This window comes from Aythya ferina (assembly GCF_964211825.1).
Source record: "Aythya ferina genome assembly, chromosome: 1".
Lineage (NCBI taxonomy): Eukaryota > Metazoa > Chordata > Aves > Anseriformes > Anatidae > Aythya > Aythya ferina.
The window spans coordinates 29,364,476-29,390,213 of record NC_140296.1 but is presented as its reverse complement, the minus strand read 5'-3'; the positions used below and the strand labels follow the sequence as shown (position 1 = coordinate 29,390,213).

Genomic DNA, 25,738 nt, shown 5'->3' with positions numbered 1-25,738 from the left:
TGAAAGAACGTAGCACTCCTCGTAATACTAATCTGTCTTCCTTGTAGGAACTGCTTCACAAAGTGATGGTAGCAGTGCTGAAACAGACTTGTCTTTCCCGTGGATTCTCAATGTATTTGATTTAAAAGCTTTTGACTTCTACAAGGTGATTGAAAGTTTTATTAAAGTGGAGCCAAGCCTAACAAGGGACATGATAAAGCATCTAGAACGCTGCGAACATCGCATTATGGAATCTCTTGCTTGGCAATCTGTAAGTAATGCTTTCAAGTAGTATCTATCCTTGTATAATGTGTATTTAGAGAAAAGGATCACACTCAACTCTATAAAATAAGTTGTTGTCTTGCTGAGATGTAGTTTATTTTGCTAGTAATACAAGAGCTAAACAAGTTTAGTCTTAGCATGTCTTCAGGCTTTGGAAAAAAGGTTATATCAGAGAAAGTGACAGAGCTTTTCTGATAGTTTTTCTCATTTAGGTGATGGTAATCCAACATCTTTTACCAGTCTACCATGGATATGAAGGGTAATATTCTTAAATGCAATCTTGGTGGCAATAGGCAATGCAATGCATTCTGTGCTTTTATATGTATGCTGTTGTTTTATCCAGTTTTAATTCCTACTCGACGTGGCGGCCTTAGTTCTGTGCCTCTGATGTGGTTGTTAATAGTACTTACAATTCTGATTCACGTTGTACTCGGCACTTCAATTCCTTGGGTATTTTTTGAAGGCCATAAAAACCAGGCTGGCAGGTTGGGTTATGCTTCTGAGGCTGGATCTCAGTAAACTGACCGCTGTCTCCTTATATTCCGTGTTACTTTTAAACCAAAAATATGCTATTAATGTGACAAAAGAGGACTGCTATATATAAAGACTGCTAATTTTGACCAGGAAGCACAGTGACCGTGTAAGAATCTACTTGGTTACCTTGTAGTTCTGGGAAATCTAAAAACACAATATGCCTTATCCAATATGATACTGCAATTGTGAAGCAAGTCTGTGTATGGTTTTCTGTGTACGACTTAAGCTTGAAAAGCTAACAATTTTCTTGAATTTTCTCATACTGGTGATATTTTACCAGGCTGTGGGGTCATGCTCCCATAAAGAGCCTGTAGCATTGTGTCAGAACCACTGGAGCTGCATCTTGGGCTCAGGTTCCTAGCTCAGGAGAAGCACACTGGCCTCAGCATTATAGGGCAATAATTACCATGCTTCAAGCTGAGTCTGGTTGACCTCTTAATACCAACCAGCCCATTTTCCTTGATTTCATTGCCAACAGAGTCAACGGGCATGAGTCAGGCAGCTCTCTGAATGTGTCCTGTTATGAAGGTGACCTGTTGCATTAGCAAACCACAATTTGTGCCTTGAGATTCATGCTCATCACCCCAGCATTGCTGGTGCAGTGCTGTAGCTGATGTACCAGAGTGCAATATTTTTCCTCTGTAATGCTTTGGCGTGTTTGTATGATGTCTTGGTATGATGTCTCCACTGCTGTACGCATTTCTTTGTGGTTTTGCTTTTCTTTGAAAAAGATTGCCTGAAAGCACTTGAAGGCTTGAGAGTCTTGTACCAGAGCTTATAGCAACAGGGAAGGTGAAGCACATTACTTGTGCCATTTTTGAAATGTTTAAAGAGTGTTTGTTTCAGAATTTTTATCCTTTGGAGGACAAAGAGCAGAAATTGGCTTCTGCTACCTAATGCAAACCACTTACTGATCAGTAACAAGCCTTTACCTACCAATTTCTACCCAAGAATAACATCCAGATAATCTCATCTGGATCTCCAGGAGCTCAGGATGCTCAGTTCAGTCTTCTATTGTCCCTCCTTTTTGTTGCTGGCAGGCTCATCACTAGAGGGCACAGCGAGGCTCTCAAAAGCTGAGGGAAGCCAGTGCTGGCAACCAGCTATGGGCTGGTTGCAACAGGAGAATGCAGCTATATTGTGACTTTGAATTGGTCTCCGTTGCCTCCTTGTAGGACTTGTAACAGTTACCCATTTTCCCAGTATTGCTGTCCATCCCTGTCTTCCTCATCCATTGTAATTTGAATAAACAGTTTAATTCTTGCAGGTATTTAGTAGCTTAAAGGGAAGTAAAATTCTCAATATAATTCAAAGAATGCTCTCTACTTTAGCATTTTAGTGCTATGAAGAGTACAGACAAAAAAGTGAGTACCTGAACCCTGTTTGGAGCTACAGGTGCCCTTAAGGCTGCAAGTTTTAACCAGCCTACACATATCCTACACACAGAATAAGAAACCTTTGGAGCAACCTGGTGTAGTGGAAGGTATGGCAGGGGCTTGGAAGGGACCTTAAAGAAAATGTAGTTCCAACCCAAACCATTCTGTGATTCTGTAACCAGGAGAGTGGTGGCTCGGGGACCAGAAGTAGTGAAATGTCAGCAGTGTTGACAAAAGGCTTTTTCCACCAGAGGGTGGTCGGGTACTGGGACAGGCTCCGCAGGGCAGTGGTCAAGGCACTGAGCCTGCTGGAGTTCAAGAAGCGTTTGCACAATGGTTTCAGACACATGGTCTGATTTTTGGGTGGTCCTTTGTGGAGCCAAGGGATTGGATTTGATCGTTGTGGGTCCATTTTACCTTGGAATATCCTGTGATTCTAGTATGAAAAGTGCAACTCTTTAGCCTAAGTGTAACCTCTTTAGGTTGAAGTTCCTCTAATATGCTTAATGTACTTTTTAGAGAAGTGTTATACTCTGAAGAAAAGTATGTATCATGCAAAAAAAAACAAATTATATATTTTCATCTAGTTCTTACTTTTCCGCAGAGGTGAAACAATCCATTACAAGGTTTGTCTGCTCTTTGGAAAGTCAGGTGGATCGTCTTGTCTTTCTCCGAGCTTTCCTCATTTTCCTGATTGCTTTTTGGAAGCAGGACTGCAATGTGAAATTCAAAGGGACGGAGAAATTGAACAGAATAGCTGAATTTATTGTAGTTTTACTTGTCACAGAGCTTTTATGAGGAAAAACGCCTTGCATAATTTCGCTGAAGAAAAATCTTAAGAGCCCATCTGACCTTTATCTGACTTTGGAGGCTGTATCGAATGAATGTGAAAGATTGTTTCTTACTGGTGTTGGAAGATAATACATCACTCCTTTGCTAGTCATTGAGTATGTTTATTGCTTTTTGCATTGCTAGCTGATTTAGTCATTTGTACTTTAGGAGGCAGATGAAACTTTTCTAGGTCATCCTTGCCTCTAGCTGTGGTGGCTTTGCCCTGCTGGGCAGCTGAACTCTGCCACAACTGCTCTCTCACTCCCCCTCCTCAGAAGAGTGGGCGAAGAAAATATGCTGGAAAGAAAGGAAAAAACAAAACAAAACTCATGTGTTTAGATAAGGATAATTTAATTAGAGGGAAAAGGAAGAGGGGATAAAATAAAGAAAGGCTGTGCAGCAGCACAGAAAAGAAATATTCTCTACTTTCCATCAATAAGCAATTTTGCAGATTATGTGAAGGTGAATTTGGAATACATTCATAATACCAACACTGCATATTTTTATTCATAAAGTAAAAGAATACTACACTATCTATACATACCATACTACCTATACGTCTATATTCAACTGCAGAGCATGTGTGCTTCATCTCGAAGTATTTAAGCACCATTTTAATTTGATAACTTCAATTAAAGGGACTAAAGTTACTTTAAAAATAAAGGTATCTGAAGTCATTGATTAATTTTTATCATATCTATATAAATATAACTTAAACCTTGGAACAGATGATAAAGTCCATTTCCTATGAAAAAGGGATAGCCCACGGTCTGCCAGCCCAGGAGTTCACACTCAGCCTTTTTTGTCAAATCTCTCTTTCTAATAGCCAGTCAAAAAAAGGAATTATTTTGAATATCTTAAATGAAGGTTATGTGAACACATTTGCAAATTTTTGAGTTTCCCTTGTCAGCTGCTGTGCCACGTGTTTGGCTGAAACGTTGCTGCTTGCTGCTGTGTGTTGGGAAGAACCAGGGAAGAGCAGACTTTCGGTGCCAGTAAACCAAAGTCTGTCAGTTTTCACAATCTATTTCAGGAGCAAAACCTCTGTACTACCTGAATTGTGTCTTTACGATTTTTTTTTTTTTTCCTGAGTCATTGAAGAAAATATCAAGAAAATACCTGTGGAGTGTCCGTCCTGTTATTCATACCTGCAAATCGATCCAGTTGTTTCCCTGCCTCACAGCCATGAAGAAGGAGGGCCAGGCAAGGTATTAGGTTCCTTTTAGTCCCCTGCAGGAACTGTGATTCCTATAAATGCCTTTTCACATGTACAGTAGGTAAAGAGTACAGACCGTTCCCGTTTTGCATCACATTTGGCATCCTTGAAGTCATACTTAAGTGAGTCCTCATGAGTAAGAGGAGTCCAAAGGGTAATCCACACAGGACTGGGGTTTTAAAAGGCTACCTGGTAGCTTCTGCAGTTCACAGGAGTGGGAGCAGCTGCAGCCCCGCAGCACCCAAAAGGAAATGGGGAAGTACAGTGGCTCTACCCCTGTGCGCTGGGCTGAATGGAGTTAGTTCAGTCTGAAGTCTGCAAATTTGCGGTGATCTGGTCTGCTAGGTTTTGGTGTGGGTGTGTTTGTCTGAGACAGATGACTGCACTGCAGGTGTTGACACCGCAGCCCTCACTGGCTGTGTTGCTCTTTAGCACTTCCTGTCCTAATTGGTGTTTATATTTCTTAAAGGAAGGAGGAGAGCCAATATTGACAGGCATTACAATGTTGGAATGACTGATGCAAGATAAAGGTCTCTTCAAGGGTATTTCTCTTTGGTTAAAGTGCTGTCTGAAGGAGGCAAGTGTATTTTGCTTTGTCCTAACCCACAGTTCGATCTGTGACTTCATCCATGTAGTGTTGTCTAAACTGTGCTCTGCAATGCTTCTCCTTCATCAACTCCTCCTCTGTACTTTATGTTGTCAATTAAACATTTGTGATGAGATCTGCAGTGCTCTTTTGTCATGTATCACTGAATATAACTCAGTGTTTGCAGCATATCTTCGTCAACTAAATGTGTAGCTCATGTTTGTGCTCAGCTGCCTCATCCCACAGCAGAGACTACTGTTGGTTTTAATTTATGCAGCTCATTGTGGCAGAAATACCTTCCAGAAGAAAACAATGCGTTCCCAAAGAATATATTTACTGCACAAATACGACAGACTCCCTGAGCCGGAATAACAGCAAACCTTCTTTGATCATGCAGTAAGGAGGAAAATATTAAATAAGCATGCCTGAGATTTGCTTAAACACTTAGAGAAGCTGTGCAGAGTTGCAGGTCAGGTACTCCTTAGTATTTGGTAAAGCACAAGCTCAATATGTAGCCCCCTGGTCTTTGATTGTACAGGGACATGGTTATTGTGGAGCTCCCCATGCTCAAGTGCTTGCTGCCTGCTCCCTTGGATGCAGCATACAATTTTAGGTTAGGTTTCTGTGCTCCCCGTAAGGAGGAATTAAGCACCTAGGAATGCAGGTGAGTGTTGTCTGGTGGTGTGTGACCTTCTTGGGAGTGTTTTCTGTTAGGTTTGTCTGAAGACCTGAATCTCTTCTGGAGGTAGGTGTCTACGTGCAGTTAAGAAGCTCTCTCTTTGACTTGGTTGTCTCAAGACATTGCCTTTAAAACTAGAAGGAGGGGTAGGTATGGTCCTTCCACCAAAACACACAAAAAGTTACTGGGTAAGTCGCGTACTGCTGTATTAGAAGAATGACCCTAAAACTTGGCTGATAGGCAGCCAAGCAAGGCCAGGTGCCAAGGATTAGAATTTGGGGCTGTGTGTATGCTGCCAGCCTAAAAGGGACAGTGGTGCAGGCTTGAGTACTGCCCAACAAATGTCTCTTTCTTGCTCATAACGTGTTCCCTGGCTTGTTTGGGCCTTTTTTGGAGCTCTTTGGGACAGCGCCTGGGCAAGGCGTGGGGCGTGATGCAGGTCACGGACTATTTCCAGCTGCTGCTGTGGATTAGTAGGTGAGGAAGCTCTGGCCCTGTGAGTGCAAGCTGTGCTTTGCTGCTTGCCCCCAGGGCCTTAGGACAGGCCGTGGCTCGTCCTGTGAACGGCTACGGCCCCGTAATCGTGGGCTCAGCCACGGGAGTGACTTCAGTGCTGGCAAGTGAGTCAGCCCTCCTCTTACTTTCTCTCCTCCAGGCTCCAGGAGTCACAATGTGTGGCTACACAGCAGCCGGTTTCTCTCGACAAATCCAGCATAGGGCAGACATGCTCTCTTCAGGACTCTTTTCATGTCTACTAAATTTTGCCTTTCAAAGGATTTAGATATGGGAATCCTGAAATTGTGCTGTAGGCACAAGAAACGCTTGGCCTACCCACAGTGGCAGTGCTGCAGGCATGCCGACTGGCAGGAGAGGGCTGATTTAAGGGAGTTTTACTGGTGTAAAGGTAGGCACCTCGTGAAATCTTGCAGACATCCCCAATCTGCTGCCACCTTTTGGATTTTAGGTGCCTCAGACCCAGTCTCAGTGTGGATGTTACAGTGGTCAGTGACTTCTAGCTCTGAATTGCCTTTCCTAAAGGTCACACCGTGTGCTAAGCATCACCAAATCATGCCATTCCACGCACTTATGCTCCCTTTTAAAATGTTAGGAGGGTGCAGCTTTAACCTGAAAGGAGGAACTGAGAGTTGATTTGAGGTTTTCTGTCTGTACATACTAAATATATTTCTCTTGCATCATGAGCGTGTGTGATCGGGTCACTGCCATGGCTGCTGGTTTGCGTGACAATGCTGAAGAACCACACCGGTTATGCTGCGTGTGCTTTTTTTGTCAGGGTTAAGAATGAGCCCTGACCCTTCATTTGTCACAACTGTGCCTGGAAAGCCTTCTAAATTACAGGTTTTAAACCAAAAGGCAGCTTTTAAATTCCTGCCTTTACGATACTAAGCACGTTCTTAGAAGTCTGTAAGATGATTGCTTTGTGTTTATGCTACTATATGGTATACGCACATAAAGATATATACTTTCTTAGCTTGGGCATATGCATAAAAATCTTTTAAATAGATGTATAAATAAAATATATTTACATAAACATATTTAAAAGTGCTTCTCTCAACTTTCTAGTAGTCTGAGTTGCCTTTAGTAGGACTTGTACTGTTTTTTTGAGCTCCAAAACCTTTACCTGCCTTAGCAGCTGAAAGCACTCTGATGAACCAGGAAGACTACTGAAGTCTTTCCTCCAGCATCTGCACTTTGAAAATCTTCCCTGCCACTCCTATTTGTCATCAGGCCGACTCAAGCTGTTACCTGTGCTTGGGTGTTACCATCCACCCAAATCCTCTAGGCTACTAGTAGAGAAAACAGACTGTGTAAAGCAGAGGTCCCGTGTTTTCTGCTTTTGTCTCTATTGGTGATGTGCTCACCTCTTGATAAGCACTGATAAAGGGTGCAAAAACACTCGCTAGGGTTGTAAGGTATTGGTTATGTATTAAGATTTATCTGTTTCAGTTATGCCAGGGCAGCCCAACCCTTAAGATGCTGTTGCGATTCAAGTGCAGACATGACCAAAGGGATTACCTAAGACACAGCAGCTCGGCAGCATTTTCAGTTTGAGAAAATTGGATGCCATTCTTCAGTAAGGGTTTGTTCTGCACTTCATTTACTGCTTTAACATGTAGAGGTTCTCTTAGTGGGGGCAGATGAATCCTTCGAAGTTTCAGTGTTTAGGATTGCTTTATACTTGAGAGATAGCTGCACTTGGAGAAAGCTTTTCATTCTGTTTATCTTAAGCAGGTGTCGTATGATGGGATCATTATTTTTCTGAAGGTATCTCTTCACACTGACTATAAAGAGGAGAACTCTGGTCTCAATGACCGCCCTAAACTAGATGACCACCCTAAACATTAGCCCATTAAGGTTAGTAGAAGTGAATCATCCGCTCAGTCTTCATAACTGTTTCCCTTTCTGTTCAGCACGAAGGGTATGTTAATAAAATGTGGTTTGTTATGACGCCTGGCTTTGCTGTAGGTGGTGTTTGGGGCCGTGTTTCTCACTTAGGGACACTTGTGGTTTCTGTTTAAGCAGAGGCCTCTGACTTAGGTACTTGAACAAGCTGCGTACCCCTGTGGTTACAAAAGCAACATGGTCTCTGCAGCTCTAATAGTGAGCTGTTCGTAGCCTCTGACCTTTGCAAGCTACACTGGTTGCAATGTAAAAATACCTCACTGTGTCTCCTCTGGTCCCAATATGGGTTTAGGCACAGAAATGGATCTTGGTTAACACAATCCCGTAGTTTTTAGTGTTTCTTCCCTTAAGGTTGCTTTGATGATCAGTAACATTTTTATCAAACAATAGTGAAATGATTTTCTGGGAATTCCTGCTTTTTTGATTTGTGGTATTCTGTATTTCAGTGGCCATCCTGTGGCTGTAGGACTCTCGTTTTCAGTCCTACTAGGTAGTATGCACTAAAAGCCCGTTGTTCTGCAGCATTGCAGTATCTGTACTACAAACACTTAATAGGGATTTCTAAAGGTTGCACATAAGGAAAAAATATATTAAAATTCAAGGAGATATATATATATATATATATTTATATTCAGGGAGCTTTATAGTTGTTTCAGTTTGTGAAATCTGTCTAAACTGGGGGGCAAATTCAGTGGAGCTGTCACCTTAAATGCAAAAGGAAATAATCCATGGGTTAAATTCAGCAGCTGTATCCCTGCTGCTCCTGTCTTGGATAGGATTATGCTCTCGAACTTCGTAGTTGTGTAAATCTTTCTAGTGAAACAACACTTGGCTTGCACGTTTTATGTGACCTATGGTCCACAACAGTTGTCAGCGGCTTACATTGCTCCTCCTTTCCTGATTTATTATTTGAGCCATTCTGGAGTTAGCTTTTCTATGGAAGATAGAATTGTTTCCATTAGTAAGCAAAGTCGGGTGTTGAAGAAACATTCAAATGTTTTTTTTAGTTCTGTGCTCGGTTTTTAAGCTCTCAAAGGGCTAACAGTACCCTGTCCAACCCCAACCACCAAATTATGTGCCATTAGAAGTGGGTTTTCTTTCCACCTGTTGCATTTGCATTAAGTTATTGCATGTATATATGAATGTCTTGGGTTTCTTTTACACTGAACCATGTACAGGAACATGTGAAACACAACGTGAGCATGCAGTAGAGAGGACAATGGAAATGTTAAAGAAAGAAACTTTAACTTCTGTAAATGAGCAAACACAGTTTTTTGGAATTTGATTTCATTAATGGAAGATATTATTGTTCAGGCTAAAAATGCAGATACTCTTATACTTTATTCTCAATTCGTTGTCATATCTTGCTATAAATTTAACTAATTTCTCTATTAGATCTTCAGCGCTGTGTACGCTTCATTACTTAATGAAAACATCAGAGCTTCTATTATAGGTAGTTATAACTTAAGTCAAACGTAGTTCTTGATGCTGCGAAGAATAGTAAACTATTCCACCATCGCTCCTTAGCACCCTGGATTTTTTTCCCCCAATTTTTATTACATTAATATTTCTTTTTTAAAGAGCTTGCAAGGACAAACTTCTAAAAATCAATAGATCTAACATGGCATAACTTTACAGGTGGGTGAAAACTTACAACTGACTTCCTCTTATAAAGAAATTTTTGCAGAATTTCACTGAAAAGCAGAAGAATGGGACTGGCACTGTTTTCCCATGAAGTACACTTGATTCTGTTCCCAAGATAACAGCATTAATTTCTGGTACCTCCTGTTGCTGGCGTTGTTATTTAAGACTTTATTTCTTCAGGGCAGCGACTGCTATTTATGAAGGATGAAGGTAGGGCATGTCTTAAAGCTGTGTGTGTGGGAAGTTATCCTTTAAAAGAATTGCTTCTTGATAAAAAGCCGGGAAGTTACCACTGAAGGCCTTCCTTTGTTATTCCTCGTGCTTTGATTTTTGTGTTCAAACTGAGTTCTTGTTAAATAGCAAAAACATGAAATCTCAGTTCTGGAATTTTCTCTTCCAACAAAATAGCAGGCTTTATAGAAAAAAGATGTTTACAGGGTGTATTTTCTTGGTTTTAATTTTGTGATAAGTTCAGCTTTCAGGAAAAACAGAGCTTGTTTTATAAACAATTGTGTAACAGGAACTTGGGGGTGGGAGAGAGATGATAAATGTGAAAGGCTAGGCAGTGCTTTGCTGTCAAAGCAGAGAGGTTTGTTCTAGTCCTCTAATTCCAACTTCTTGCAGAAGCACTAGACTGCGAGCACGGCTTTCTAACTTAGTACCTTTCTTTAATGAGCTCTCTTGAGTGTGTTCTGAAAATGTGCTAATTCAGGGATTGTTGATTGTATTTATACTGAAGTTTCTATCAACAGTCTGATAATCGGATAATTAAATGCAGCCCAGGTATTTATAACTCAGATTTATTTTTAATTTACATTTTGCTCTAGCTCTCAAATGCATCCTGTTGCATTTGGTCAGTGACGCTTAAATATTAATTTTTACCGAGGTATAAATGATGATACTCTGGTAGGGTGCAAGGACCCTATAATATATTACTGCTGGAAAAGTATGAATGAATTGCTTTTCATTGGTAAAACTCCTGAAAATGAACTTGGAAGAATGCATAATGCCAGGCTTTACCATGCTCAAGTGAGGTTTTTGAAATGACTGGTCTCGAAGTGGCCCTCACTGGTTTAACTGTGATTTTACAGGACGTCTTTATGTAATTCTGAAGATCTTACTTTTGGCTATGATGCTGGTTGAAGTTGCAAATGAAAATCACCTACTTGCTAGAGGTGATGGAGGACTGATACAGAAAGGCAGCATGGCAATCAAATGGTCCTTGCCTCTTCCAAAGGAGGCAGGAATGAAGCCAGTGGATTTAAAACAAAAGGGTTTTTGGTTTGGTTTGTTTCCTACCACATACACAGAAGGTGAACATTTTGCTGCAGAGTCTTGTGGATATTAAAAGCTGACATGAGTTCAAAGGGAGGCAGGACAAGCTCAGAGAAGAAAAAATGTTCGTGTTACTGAACACACAAACACATTTGACCTAGACAGTCTGAGATACAAGTGATGAAGAGGGGAAGCCGTGCATGCCCCTCCTGCTGTTATCTTCTTCCCCAGACATCCAGCTTTGGCCACTGTTGGAGGAGCACAATTGTAGATTAGGTGCCTGTCTGGGCTTTGACCCAGTGCAGCCATTCCTATCTCCTGCTTGCTCTAACGAGCTCTTTCTCCAGCTGCATTGCTAAGACTGAAGTTACTTAAGAAATAAAAGGTTGGGTGTTGACTCCAGTTTAGGATTTCTCACTTCCCTAAGGAATCTTCTATGTTTTTAAGCACTTCTTGATGAAAAATATAAGCCTGACTTGGTATTAGTTCTACATTTCTTGGGATGTCAAAGATGTGTATAGCAAAGGAGACAAACTCTTATTCCTATTCTGTTCCTCAGAAAACCAGAAATTTAGATTTCAAGCTGAATATTAAGTTTCAAACGGGAAATCTTATATTTAAGTAATAAGTTGAAGTAAATCAGATTTTTGATAGATTTTTTTTTTCCCTGTCTTTTGGAGCAGATTGTTCACTATCTGCTTAGCAGCTGCTGCCTGCCTTGTTTTTGATCCACAAAGACTTGAAGTTAACTAAATTTTCACTGCTTTTATTATCTGGGTAAGTAGGTAGTATCTGCACTCTGTAGACGAAGTAACTAAATACAAAGAAGGAATCTGCAAGTTACAGTCCTAAAAAATGGACTCCTAAACCTCTGCGTAGCCACATGAGTAAAAATAATGCACTTTAGCAGGTACTGGATGCAGTGCATTGTCAGATGCTCAGGAGCTTGGACATCGTAAGACATTTTTATTTAAGATGCCTAGGCATCACTTTCTCCTCATCTAGATTTAAGTTTTGGCATTAGCTGTTGCCAGAGAGACAGCAGATTTGGTATCAAAAACAGGATTAGACTGAAGGAGTACAGCCTGAGTGCACTCAGGAGAGTGGAAGTGTTGCTCCATCCATGGTTCTCCAGGTTAATCTCCTTGTAGAGCTGTAAAAGGAGGAGAAAACCTCCTCTGGTCCTGATAAGCTGGGAGTTTGGTTTTCTATCAGCTTTTTCTGGGAGGTACACGTTTGCTTCCCTTCTTCTGAACTGCTCAGATCAGGAATTTCTCAAGTCAGAGATTCTCTGAATTACAGATGTTCCTCTTCTATCTTTTTCTTTTCCTGTGGCAAGAGTGAAGTATGTTTGGTAATTAAAAACTCAAAGCCTTTTCACACAGTTTTGAGGTAGCAGGCTGTTAACTGGTGGGAAAGCTGCTGTGCTGTGCTAGGGCAAAAAGCAGAAGCTGCTGCCCCAGAGAGCGAGTGCGAGGCAGAAAAAACCCACTCTTGATGCTTCCCTAGGCTTTCTGAACGAAGAGGAAAGTCTGGTTCAAAGGGCAGCACCCAAACACATAACTTTCATCATCTTGTTCTGCTTTTATAAGTCCAGTGATTTTTTTGGGGTAGTTCTGTAATCTCAGCAGGAGCAGCATCCTTCTACCAGGGTGAGGCTCCAGCAGTGCTCGTGGCTGCAGTGCAGGGATGCTACTGGACAGGGTGTCGCTGCCACGCGTGGCACGAGCTGTAGTCTAGACGTGGAGCCCAAGAGCTTTAAAATCTTTGGAGGGGATCAGGAAGGAGATGATTAAATGCCCTTCACCCTCAAAACAAACAAGCTGTGTATAAAATTCACCTCCTTGTCATACTCCTTGCTCTGTACCATGAGTGTCAGCGTTGGCACCTGGGCAGTCATCCCTGTCACTGATGGTGGATGCTTCCACGTGGTTGTTGAAATGCAGCATCTCTTCTCAGAGCAATTAAGAAAGGAAACCCTGAAGTTTATCAACTGAAGAGCGTATGTGAAGGGTAGAACTGACTGCAAATACTGACAACAAAAAGCTTTTTTACCATTCCAAATGCTAAACAGGCTCTTAAACAGATGTGTATCCAACTTTTGAACTGTACAGAGAATGAATTTCTAATTTAGTAGGATTTTAAGTCTATCAATTTCTAGTGGCCTGGGTAACTCAAGTTTTCCAGTAGTAGTATTCAATGTAAAATTGACTTGTAACAGTTAGGCAAAAGTATTGCGGAAGAAGTAAATGTGATCGGACAATACATCATATACTCTAATAGCCCAATATGCATTTTCTCCAACATCAAGTCATTCTTCCATGTAGTGCCCTGAAGTAAAAGTGCTTCAGTTAGAGTACTCCATCTGTGGTGCAATTGACTGCCATAAATCTAAAATATAACTGCATTTTAATTCAGTTCTTCACTTCATCGTCCTTGGGGAGGGAAAAAACAACACTTGTTTTTTCTACCTTTTAAGTACTTATTTAATTTTAGTGTTAAATTAATGTTGAGGAAAATGTACAGTGTTCTGATAACTGAGAAACATACATAGCAGGACATTTAAAAATACTCTTTTGTATTTATATTCCTGTTTGTCACAGTAATATACATAAACTTCTCCTTTTACATTGGCTTTGATTTTTACAGTGTCTCAATTTTGCCAGCACATAGCCTCAACTAACTTTATAAATGTCACAACAAAATAACATTAGGAATTTTAAATGCTAATGTTAAAAAGCCAAAATATTTCTTGGGCACCAAGCTTGAGCGGAAGGCTTGTTCTGAACATTACTGTGTCTTGAATTTCTATAAGGGACACCAAAAAGTTTCTTGAAAGAAATATTTTGGTTAACATGCATACTCATTCCTAGTCATCAAGGGTCGTGTCTTTTTAATAACAAAATGGTATTTTCGGATTGAGTTACCTTACTTGGAGGATGTTATTTTGCTTTAAATTTGTGTTGAGTTGAAGAGCTTCTCAGAAAAGAGTTTAATAAAGTGGTACTGTACTTTAAAGCACCAGCTTCAGTCATCAGGTTATTTTTGTTATAATTACACAGACATCTGAGACAGAGGTGAGAAGAAAAACCAGTTTTTCTGAGTTGTTTCCAGATGCCCTAAACTACTCAAAGATTTAATTTCTTTATGGAGGTAAGGCTTGTGAAGAAGGAATATATTCTATCAGATAAGTGGAGAAACAGTAGTCTTTTTTATTTTCCAGATCTGAAACAGAAACAGCAGTCTTTAAAGCTGAATGTGTTGAGAATAATTGTTTTTGAGGTTAAAGTAAGCACGTGAATTGTGTAGATAATCTGGGAAAAACATAGTTTGGGCCTGTGGAGAAAAAAGGGATGTTAGTGGAAGGGGAGATAACTAATCTGTTGGTTTTGGGGAACAGGCAGCAGACAGGTAATTTATTACTTATGGAAGGTGGTTAACTGGGGAAGGGCAGGTTACAGGGAAAATGAAGATCTTACTAGCACAGTGATCGAAGCCTTTTATGATGAAGGAAGTTGCTGGGAGGAAAAAAAGGGGTTAGGAGCCAAGGGAGAGGGAAGAGGAAATTTGAAAGCAGGCATGCTAGCTGTAATTACACGACCAATATGATCGGTAAGTGGATTCTGCATTGTAAACCAACTAGTTTCACCCCCTGTCCTCAGTAACTTGGAAACCGATACAATTATTTTAAAACAAGTGGTTAGGTTAATTTTAGAAGTGACCTAGTTTCTTATTCATTTTCTGACTTGACAAACTAGTCTTTGGACTTTGGTAGCATAGGCTTGAAAACAGAAGCTTGTTTTTAACATAAATACAGTAAAAACAGATGTCTGATGTGAATTCTGAAGCATAATAGTACATAGAGAAAATACTTTTAACACTTTTTCATGCCAGAAACTTTTTTCTGATGTAAAGGAGTAACATTTACAGATCAGAATATATTTTCACAGCTGAAGAAATGTGCAGGCTTCTAATTCCAGTTTAGTCCCAGCAGTCTCTTAATGCAGTTTATTTTGAAGAGTCACTGTCAAATATTTTCATTTTTATGGTCTGAAGGCTGTGTTGAATAAAGTTTTCTGAAACTGGCATCTCAGAGACCCTGCTATCGCGTGTTCTAGTGAGCCTTTTACTTTTTATTGAATTTTGAATTGTATCCGAAGTGAAATAATACACGATTGGGTCAAAACAACAGTTTGAGACGGCGATGCACAGGGTGATAGGGTACATAGTCCTGACCGCGGTTACCACCGAGCAATTAATCCATGTCTGCGTTCTCATGAGAGAGTACAGTATTAAGGTAATGTTATAAGGCACAAAACAGGAGCAGAATATCACCAAGTGGACAAAAATCATTTTGAGTACCTTTTTCTTGCTTAGTTTATTCCGACTTAACGTCAGGGGTTTGTTCAGCGTTCGTAGGACCATAGTAGAACAGGTCACGTTCACGATGAGTGGAATGAAAAATCCCACTATTTCAATGAAGATAACAATCCTGGATAGGTAGGTTTTCCAGGTGTCCTCCGAAAAGTTTTCGAAGCATGTTCTTTGTTCGGTGTCATTCCGGAGGTTTGTAGACTGAAAGAAGCTCGCCGGTGTGCTCCCTGCTAACACTGTTATCCATACTGCGGCACAGACGATTTTTGCATTTCTTTTGGTTCGAAGGGTCTTCGATTGAAACGGGTAAACTATAGCTAGAAAGCGATCCACGCTTATGCAGGTCAAAAACAAAATGCTCCCGTACATGTTTGTGTAAAACAGTGTGACAGAAATCTTGCAAAGAATGTCTCCAAAGGGCCAGTTCCTTTCCGTAAAGTAATAAATCCTGAAGGGCAATGTAAACACAAACAGCAGATCAGATATTGCTAAATTAAGCATGTACGTGGTGGTCTCATTTCGCACTTTTAATGTAAAAGTGAAAATGTAGATAGCAACGCAGTTTGCTATGAGGCCAAGAACAAATACCATGCTAAAGATACATCCGTATAGAGTATATTTAAAGGAGTCCTCAGTGGAACAATTAGAGCTTACCATTATAATGGTATATTTAAAATACAAGCCTGGCTTCCTGCGGTTCAGAGGGAGCTTTCTCTGATATTTTTATTGCGACTTTTCAGACTTGCAGCGAGATTGCAGATGTGTGACAGGGTGCTCTGATCAGCTTCGGTTTCTCCTCAGAGCTTCAGCGAAGCGACGTGAGCGTGGCGGGGCGCATCTCCCGCAGTAACCCCCGGGACATCGCTTTTCTCTTCCCACAGCTATTGTAGTCAGCCAGCTTTTCAACGTAAAACCTCGTATTTGGAGCAGAGGTGGCTGTCCCCAGGCTTGCTTTTAGCTCCCTTCTTCCCCCCCCTCCATCTGCTGAAGGACTTTCTGCCTCATTCTGTTGCAGCTCCTGTCCTCCCAGCCTTGTTCTTCCAAACTGAAGTAACCAGCAGCAATGTAGGCTTCAGAGGACGATTTCCCAGGCTCGGTGGAGCGTAGTCACTGCCATGTCTCCCCTCTCAGCCTTCTTTCTGCTGAAGGAGCTTCTCAGCTTGGCTGAGGGCTCGCCGTGCCACGGGCGGGAGGCGAGAGCAGGACGGCAGCGGCAAGTTGGGTGCTTGGGCGGCTCTTGGCTCGCCTCAGCGCCCGGCTGCTCCTCGCCCCGCCTGGCCCAGCCTCTGGGTGTGGAGGGCAGGAAGAGCTGGCCCCCTTTGTAGCGTCACATCACGGGGAGGAGAGGCCAGCCTCGCTGGGGAAGGGTTTTGCTTGGGGCTGCTCGCCTGCCCTGCGTCTCTCAGAGCCACTGCCGCGTCCCTAATTCCTCCTGCCCCCCCCCCTTCCCCTCCCCAGAGGTGCTCTGCACTCTGTGGGGAAGCTGGGAAGTCTCACTGTAAAAACCTTTTGGTTATGATGAGGCTTTTCTGCGTCAGAATAGCTCTCACGCCTAAAAGTTGGTTTCTCTCTTTGTCAGAGGTGGTAATAAAAGGGGTTTTCTGTTTCACGTGGAATTGAACTAAGCTTACATTTTTGGAAGGGTGTCTTTCCTTGTAAGAGACTGCATGTTAACCACCAAAAATCAGCTGATTAGCCCTGTGTGTTTTTCCCTCAGTACACCAGTACGTTCCTCACGAGGGACAGAGTAATGCCAGTAGGTAATTAAATAATTTTGCCTCATGATTTACTCAGAGGGAGTGGCAGGGGGTGATGCCCTGGGGGTTGCTCCGGGACATTCCCACAGCTGAGATGTGTTGCAGTGGCAGGAGACATTTTTAATCTGGGCTAGGAAATATATCTCAAACTTATTTCTAATAAGCACTTTTTACAGAGTATATTTCAAACATTTTTTTTGTGGAAAAAGCGTTTTCTCCAGTACCTAAGCACAGAACTAATACACTTTACCGAAATAAATACTGCACTATTCAGTTGGTTTTGATAAATTAATGGGGCCAGTTATCACACATGCACAAAACATTCACATTAGTCGCTGAGTAATGAAATGAAAACATGTTGTAACTAATTAAATTGTTAAGTAAATTTTTTTTAAAAAAAGCAGCTCTTACTGCCTTTAGGGGCAGATAAGAGATAAATCCCAGTTTAGACAGACTCATTTATTTAACATCAGCTTGGAGAGACTCTCTGACTTCTGGCATCAAAACCAGTATGTTTCAAAGTCTTTGAAAAACAAACCTCTTCATATCTGGCTGGGTGGCGTGGCTCTTCTGAATGAGATTTTAATCAGCTGTACATAAGCAAAGCTCTGCTAGGCAGAAATTGTCTAGTCTGTTGTAAAGGAGAGAAAAATAATACCCTCCACAGGGTTTTGGCTTAGTTTCTTAATGCAAGATACCTCAAACAAAATTCAGAACAGTGTTAAAATTGGTCTCATGTATTTTGTTTCAGGTTAGCTTCAGTGAAACCCTTTCACCTTGATTTGGAGGTGAAGTCGAGCAGTTTTGCTTCAGTAGAAAATAACCACTAGAAGTGTACTTTTAAAAATATTTTTGAAATTCATAACTGTAAAGCAAAGTATGTTTTCCACTTCCAAGTTGGCAAGAAATGAAAAAGTGAGCCTGGCAGAGTCTCTTGTGTGTCTAACTCAATTCACAGTTTAACATGAAGTTACCTTTCCTGGCTTTCCTCACAAAAGCAGTTGTAACACATGGTTGAATGTTGTTTCCATTCCTGGCAGCCTTCTGTGAATAAAAGGTGGTTTTGTTTTTTTCCAGTGTCCTGTATCAAGCCATAGGAGCTGTAGACTCAATTTTCCTACTCTGACTTGTCTTTTTTTTTTTTCCTCAGGAAAGCTGTGGGGCAGTTTCAGTTACTAAAATCCCCGCAGTATTGGAATTTGACATATGTCAAAACCTCAAGTGAAAACTCATCTTTAGAAGTAGAAACAAATGGAAATGAATAAGTCTCTTTATTCATCAGTTCTTAATTCTCCATTTGAACTGAGATGTGGGTGCAAAGAGAGAGGTTGGGGATGTCTAACCAGAGATGCTGTCAATTTTGCCACATTAAATATTTTTTGGAGCAATTGTGAAGGTGCATCTTCAGCCTGCAGCTCATCGGTAAGAGCCACAGCCTGGTGACCATGCTTGTGTTTGTATCATGAACACAGGAACTGCTCAGAGCTGTATTTTAGGGAATCAGGTAGTGCTTCTGCTGTCCTTAGGTAAGCTTGGGACTTCCCCTTGTACCTATTTGGTTGCTTTGCTAGAGCAATATGCACCCCTCGCACAAACTGAAGAAATAAGTGATACTTGGATACTTGTGTTCTTCCAAAAATAGCATTCAGCTGCAGGGCTTCCCCACCTGCAGAAGAAAACTTGAAAAGCCCAAGATGACAGGTTTTGACTTCATATCGTGTTGATATCGTGTTGCAGTGAATGGGTATGTGACTGAGCAGGCAGTCTGACTCATTTTCTCTTTATTGTCAGAATTTGTATGGCAGAAGGGGACTGCATCCCCCTTTCCTGAAATTAAATGTGAGTGATGGTTATCAAATGCTGTTTGAATTTGCATTCCAACCTGCTTGTACGCTTCTCTGTGCGGAAGAACCTCTGCTAGGACAGCCTGCGTTGGAGTCTGCAGGAGCCTTCATCTGGCTGAGAGCCAGTGCTGGCTGGGAGGAAAACTCATCGCACGCTCTCAAGTTTCAAGCTGTTGTGCTCCATGCTGTCAGCTTTGGAAAACCCTAAAGCATGCTCCAGCATTGGGAGGGGGAAAAAAATTTAGTTATTATGGAGGAAGAATTCACATAGTAATGACCTTCCTTACCCACCTTTGCTGCTGGCAAGCTTCCCTTTGGCATGGGCAGGTGGGGGTAGGCAGGAGGAAACAGCTGCAGGGAGGGCCCTGTATGCTTAGGGCTTTTTTTTTCCCCCAAGGGAAATGATGCTGCCACTGAAGGGAGATACGTATTTAAGTCTGTCTGCTTTTCCAAAGTAGAGACAAGAAGGAGTTAGGTCCTACCCTTTGTTGCTAGCGCTGCATGAGGACCCCTTAAATTCAGGAGTCCAAGTTGAATGGCAAAGAAATATTTCACTGAAATAAAACATGAAGGCTTTCTAAACTTCTGGAGTTCTTCTGACCAGTGTTGCATGTTCCTCTATTGTTGTTCAAGTCTTCGGTGCTGGAATCATGAAGATATCATAGCAGTGAAATGAATTTTGAACTCGTGTGTTGCACTGATGCTAGCAATACATGTTCTGACTTATTTTAGAGAAAAAGCAAGGGCAATATCAGTAACACAGTAACATCACTAACCCCAGCAGGATAGTATTTCACTTGTACTAAGTGTTCCTTGTTACTTGTCTATTCATTTTCATGGGGTAGTGATGATTTCTGAAGCATTTTTAGTCTATTTACTGGAGTTTGTGTGTGTGTGCATGTACAGGAAGGAATTTAACAGTTGAGACCGGGAGCCAGGAAGTCTGTAGCCGGCTGTGTGACAGATAGTTGTTTTTTTCCAAACTTGGTAAAGTTTTCTCTGAATTTGTGCTTTAGCTACCCTCTGTGTAAGAGATTGTTCACTTCCTTACTGGATTTTGAGGCTATCTTAATTGTTAAAAACAGTTACAAGTCCTTGGATGGAGAACACTTTATGAAATATGGTGTTGAGATAATTACAATGGCTAGCAAAAAGGGTAAAAATGTAGGAAGATAAACTTTCTGTAGTTGTAGATTAGATCCCTGCCAAGTAAAAGGATCTGTTCAAGGATTTCACTTGATTCAACTGCATAATTATATGGCTATAGCGAAGGCAATGAAACTGGGCTGTGGGGTTGGTTCACCAGAGGGTTGTGCCGCCATCTGGAGGGACCTCAGGTGAGAGGTGAGGGGAGGTGGCAGCCATCTTGTGAAGCCCACCATGAAGTGCAGAGCCCTGCGCCTGGGGTGGGGGAGTGACCCCAGGCACCAGGACAGACTGGGGGCACCCAGCTGGGAAGCAGCTCTGCAGGAAAGGACCTGGGGGTCCTGGTAGACACCAAGCTCAATGTGAACCAGAAATGGGGTCTTGCTGCCTTGAGCAGAGGCCGGGAGAGCTGGGACTGCTCAGCCTGGAGAAGAGGAGGCTCAGGGGGATCTCCCCCAGGGCTGGGAATCCCCGCAGGGAGGGGGCAAAGAGGCCGCAGCCAGGCTCTGTTCAAGGGTGCCCAGCGCCAGGCCAGGGGCAGTGGGCACCAAGGGGCAGGCAGGAGGCTCCCTCTGAGCACCAGGCAGCACTTCTGTGCTGGGCGGGCGGCTGAGCACTGGCCCAGGCTGCCCAGAGAGGCTGTGGGGGCTCCTCCTGGGAGTCTGGGGGCCCTGCTGGATGCTGGAGCAGGGCATGTGGTTCGGGACCTCTAGAGCTCCCTGATAGCCTCGGCTGTGCTGTCACTCTGAACTTGGACCTTCTCAGCCACCTTTCAGTAGCTGCCTGTTCAGACATTTCCACGGAGGCGGTGTAAAGCAGCTAGCACACTGAAAATTGCATTATTTACCTTTAAAAAAAAACACACAAACACAAGACCACCAAAACCAATCACCAGTGTAGTAGACAAGTTTTAAAATGAGCTTTGTATGTTTTATGGTGAACAGATAATTTTTATCTAGTCAGACCAATACTGGATGACTGTCATATAGCCAGCAAAAGAGCCCTTCGTGTTAGGAAACTGGTTAGCTTGATGCAAATGAAACTGCACATACCAGTTACACATAAAAGTTAAAAGAAAACTGTAAACATTTTCTGCTGAAAGAGACTGACTGATTATAACCAGTTTTCTGGATTACTTTTTCTGTTACTAGCTATGTTCTGATACATAGATGCAAAAAGTCTTTGAACTATCCTTAAAAAAAAAAAAAAAAGGGGGGGGGGGCAACAGAAGGTGAAGTGTTTGGGCTGTGAGACTCTTAGGTTCTCCAGGTTAAAATAATTTGTGTGTAATGGCTTAAAAAGGAAAAGGGAAGCTCAGAATAAAGTAAGAGTTCTTCATTCCTGTACAGCTGAAATGCTTTTCTCTTCTATTTGTGCTTCCTTTATGGGAAGAACAGCTCTTCCTTTCCTGCTTACAAAAAGAGGAAACGGTTTCTCTCCTTTTGTTTCATTTCAGGCTGCTGGAGTCCTTTTTGTGTTTTCCTCCACCCTTTGGATTCATGGAGGGAGGGCTTTTTAGACCCAAATATTAGTATAGCAAAGGTAGTTTGTTGCAGTGTCTTCGGACAACTCAAGCGTAATGGATTGTTGTGGTTCTTTGTTCTTAAACATATGTGCAGTGTACACCAATCATAATTTAAAAATGCCAATTTTAGTCAAATAAGTGAAATTCTAGGAGCGTGGGGCACTGTATTTCAGTTTCAAACATTTATTCACAATAATTTTGGTATGCCCATGTATGAATAAGTGGTTTCTTTGAACCACTAGTTATATACAATCTCTTGCTGTTTCCTGTACTGTCCTTTATACCTGATACCATAAAGAGAAGCCGTCTACCGAGAACGTATCTTTATTACAGAATGCTATGTAAAAGCTGACAAAAGTGGAAAGCAAAACCAACGTGAGTTGGTTAATCACTTCTAAGTAACTGAGGCAAACAAATACATTATATTGCTTTTCTCTCCTAGCTGGGACCCCTTCTCCTTTGAAGTAGAGCTTCAAATCTCAAGTGCTGCTGTTGGGGCTGCGTTCAGGCATCGCAGTACCTATTAGCATAATGTAATCCTTCATAAGACTACTCGAGGCTTTATAGATGCTCTGATTTAAAGGGGAAATTCTTAAGAGGTTTAATGAGAAAATTGGAGAATCTTTCAAACGCTACTAATTTGACTTTTTTTTCCCCCCCTTGTTTCATTTTGATTTTGCATAAAAGGTTTTAGGAACAGGGTTGGCGGAAAGTTTCCTGTGCTCTTTGATGGAGGAAAGTGTGGAACTGTACCCTGGAGTACGTTATACAAGCTCTGAAGATATTTTTAGAATATTTTGTTTCGGAAAATGCTGTATGCATCCTCTGCTTACGTTTTAGAGCTTAATCTTGACGTTATTTGGTTTCTGTTGATCACAGCTATTGCGAGGTAACTGAATTTATGGGTCAGTTTTTTAAAGAATGTTATCTCAAATTTGGAAATACGTTTCTATAGCATTGATGGAAACATGTAGTTTCTAACAGTGAAAAAAGCTTTTATCTCAGTTCCAGTTACACTAATGAACACGTAAGGCTTACCTAGAATTATGCAAATGGTGTAGTGGGATATGCAGATTGGCTGTTTGCATTGTAAATGCACACAAGCAGTTACAGCAGTGTTTTAGGCCACTAACAGATGACTGATAAATATTTGCATAAGGGGTTTTGAGTTGCATTTTTTTGTACAACTCATGAAAATCTTAGCAGAAGTTTTTGCTTTTGTTCTAAATTATTTGTTTGTGCAAAGTAAACTTTTTTTCTGAGAACTTGATTATAAAGATATCTGGAAGGAGTAAGCAGTAAATTGGTAAAATGTTGATGATGTGTTGATAACATGTCATTTGTTGTCTGATAGATTTAAAATCGTGCTCTCCACTTTTATCTGATACATGCAACAGTAGCAGGTAAGAAATGAAACGTTTACTTAGCCCTCCCTGCCAGGCTCAATTCTTAATTTTTCAGTTTTTGTAGTTAGGAACAGCGTGTGTTAGGGACTGCCAATTTAAGCTTTTCTGCCAATTTAAGCTTTTACCCCTTTCTCACGTTAAGGGAGAAATTACTTTGCATGAAGAACAAAATTGCCATTTCTGTTGCATACTTAGAGTAGTTTGAGTCCACTTGGCTATTGGTTTGTTAGGGATGATGACGTGAGCTGGTGGTTTAAAATAGGTATCCAGATACATCCCGAGGAGATGTTCAGAGCAGTTCTTTATGAATTAATTCAAGGAAACATCTTCAGGTATACTGTAACTGCAGTTGATAGTACAGTACATTAGTAGGTGGTTAAACAACACTAAATCTTCTCAAGCTTTAATCATTTGATTGACTGGCTTTAAAGGGATGGACTTTTATCCAACCATTCTGCTACTACAGCTCAAATATTGTCAGTAGTTGAGATTTGTCCACATTTTATATAAGAGAAAGAAGTAAAATGGCTTTCCCTAAGACTATAACATTCTGGCTCTACTCAAATTTATACTTTCTAAACCATAGTTTAGAAAATTACAGTTTAACTGGAATTGGCTGAAATTTGTAAAATGTTCAATGACAGAAGTTGTGTTCAGAATACTTTGCAAGTACAGAAACATGACTTTGAAAGAAATAATAAAAAAAATCAGCTGCTATAGTAAGCAGATCCTAGGAGTGACGGGAAGGAAATGGAAGATGCTTCAGAAATTATTTTGGAAGCTGTTCCAAACGTACAGGATGAAATGGGGTCGGGCAGAACTTGTAGAAAGAAGATTATAATTTGTTTAGTTTCGAAGGTAATTGCTTGTTATTTTTCAGGTCTTTAGTTTAAGCTTTTGCCCAGCCTCTCTTCTTCTCTTGCCAGGACTGGGTTCTGTGTCAGGATAACTGGTGTTTATCCATGTAGGTCTTAAAGACATATTTCACTTCCATGCCAAATTACTTGCAGCCACCGGATCGAGTGCTTGCAGCCTCTTGCAGTTTTGACAGAAGGGAGGCCTCTGCCTTTATACGAGAGGATTTTAACCTCTGCTTGTCAAAAGTGGCTCAAAGTTCGCAGTCACATTCCTGTTCCCTTTTCTGTAAAGGGCAGCGTTATGAAGCTATTGAAAGAATTTGTCGTACTCGTTCTGTAAGATTTATGTGAATTCATGTAGTTTTAAAAACCATAAAATTAGTTTGCTTTCCTTCACAAAACTGGAGTGTAAGAAGTTAGGGGGGGGGGGGAAAAAACGTTTCGTAAGAGTTGTTCAAGCTGGTAAGCTAATTAGTATAGATAAATACTGACATGAAAATGCTTGTCTGGGGAGAACTGCTGCCAAAAAGCACAGCTCGGACTTGATCAACACGAGGAACGATTACTTTCTTAAAAAAAAAAAAAAAAAAAAAAAGAAAAAAAAGCGTAAGTTAGCAAATAACCTCCTTAAATTCTGCATCGTAAGATCACTTAAATGATTATGTAGCATGTCATTAGTATGGGTAAACAGTATTAGAGGTGCTTCAGCTGACTTCACCCCCAAAACTGCTCTTTTCCTCCCAGCATGTTTTTCTAAAGTTTGTTGAAACACAAACTCGGCGCTTTATGAATTTTGTTACATTGCACACTTTTGGTGGTTACGTTTTCAGTGTGACAGTGAGGGGAGACCCACAAGGTAAGAATACACATCAACACTTTGGAGGAGGCACAAAGGAGATGTGCTTCTCACATCATTTTTTTTCTGCTGATATCTTGGAAATAATGGAGTTGGACAACCAAAACGATTACAAAATAACGTAAATTAAATAAGACATTTTTTTTTTTCCATCAGATAAGCATCTTCAAAGTCTTAAGCTTGGTTGAAAGGACATTTGTCATGACAGAACTGATTTTGTCATGTGAGTCTTTCTTAATAGACTTTCTTAATAGACCTCCTGGAAGAGTTAAGCCATTCTGGGAGGTGTTGGTGTGACTGGGACCTCTCCCCTGAGCTCAGCGATCTGCATCGAGAGCAGAAGCTTTCCTCGGCAATTTCCAGAGAGCCATCCCTGCAGTGGGGTGTAGGTTCCCCCAGGTACTTCTAGACCACAAAAGTGGTCTGCTGAGTGAGGAAAATGACTTGGTTTAAAACTAATCTGAGCAAATATTTAACCTCCACAGTCGTGTCTGTGCTAATGTTGGAGACCACAGAGGTCAGAGTGAGGTCTGGGTGGCAGAGGGCAGCGTACACTGTCATGTGTACCAGTTGCTCATGTTTCTGGGTTTTGTCAAACTTTCTCAGCTGCTATCTGTGATGGTTTAGTGGTGTACTGATAGAGGTGAAAAAAAAGAAAATGTGGCTATGCAGGTCCTTCACATCTGCAGTAGACACAGTAGTTTTGAAAGCTATTAGCTCTGGGTTTCAGTAGTCACCAGTTGCAGCCTCTTTTAAAGAAAAAAGCAAATGTTTGATACGAGGATGGGGTAAGAGTGAGCAGATTAAGTACCCATGATTTAGGAAAGACCACAAAGGTCCTACGTCTGCTTACAAACATTATCTTAACTGTGTACTTCTTAAATCCATTAGGTTCTCATATTTCTCGTATCACCAGGCAACTGAGGATATGGTTTTCATGATTAACTGAGCTTAAACATGGGCTGTTGCTCAGAGTAATCAGACTGCCCTCCGTTCAGTCCTGTTTCTTCCCCTGAGCTGTACGTATACACGAGGTCCACTGAATGAGGGAAATGATTTGGTTTTAAGCTAATCCTTACAATCACATAATTGCTATAATTTTAGCAGTGCTAATGTGAAAGGCCAGAGCAGAAAGCGCAGATGCTCAGGT

The 25,738-nt window shown here is 41.3% G+C and overlaps 2 protein-coding genes and 1 long non-coding RNA gene across 5 annotated transcripts in view; 1 reads left to right on the top strand and 2 right to left on the bottom strand.

Moving 5' to 3' along the window:
- Window positions 1-25,738, top strand: part of RB1 (RB transcriptional corepressor 1) — a 78,690-nt gene that overhangs the window by 28,161 nt on the left and 24,791 nt on the right. For 2 of the 3 annotated variants that reach the window (XM_084529581.1, XM_084529582.1), the window contains one exon: window positions 48-250. In XM_084529581.1, coding sequence (XP_084385707.1) covers window positions 48-250 — 203 coding nt within the window. Of the gene's footprint in view, window positions 1-47; window positions 251-18,200; window positions 18,377-25,738 lie in introns of those variants that run through there. The other variant, XM_084529583.1, reaches the window with a different exon arrangement.
- Window positions 8,883-12,925, bottom strand: LOC311441554. Its single transcript, XR_014696045.1, has 2 exons — window positions 12,664-12,925; window positions 8,883-12,152 (listed from the first exon to the last, which is right to left on the bottom strand). It is a non-coding gene; the product is annotated as an uncharacterized lncRNA (long non-coding RNA).
- LPAR6 (lysophosphatidic acid receptor 6) lies at window positions 13,385-16,485 on the bottom strand. The gene has a single exon (XM_084529724.1). It carries the CDS (start codon window positions 15,852-15,854, stop codon window positions 14,832-14,834), a length of 1,023 nt encoding a protein of 340 aa, XP_084385850.1. The 5' UTR covers window positions 15,855-16,485; the 3' UTR covers window positions 13,385-14,831.

What these genes read in the sequence shown, in the direction of transcription:
- LPAR6 (XM_084529724.1), bottom strand. Translation starts at nt 15,854, where the DNA reads ATGGTAAGCTCTAATTGTTCCACTGAGGACTCCTTTAAATATACTCTA.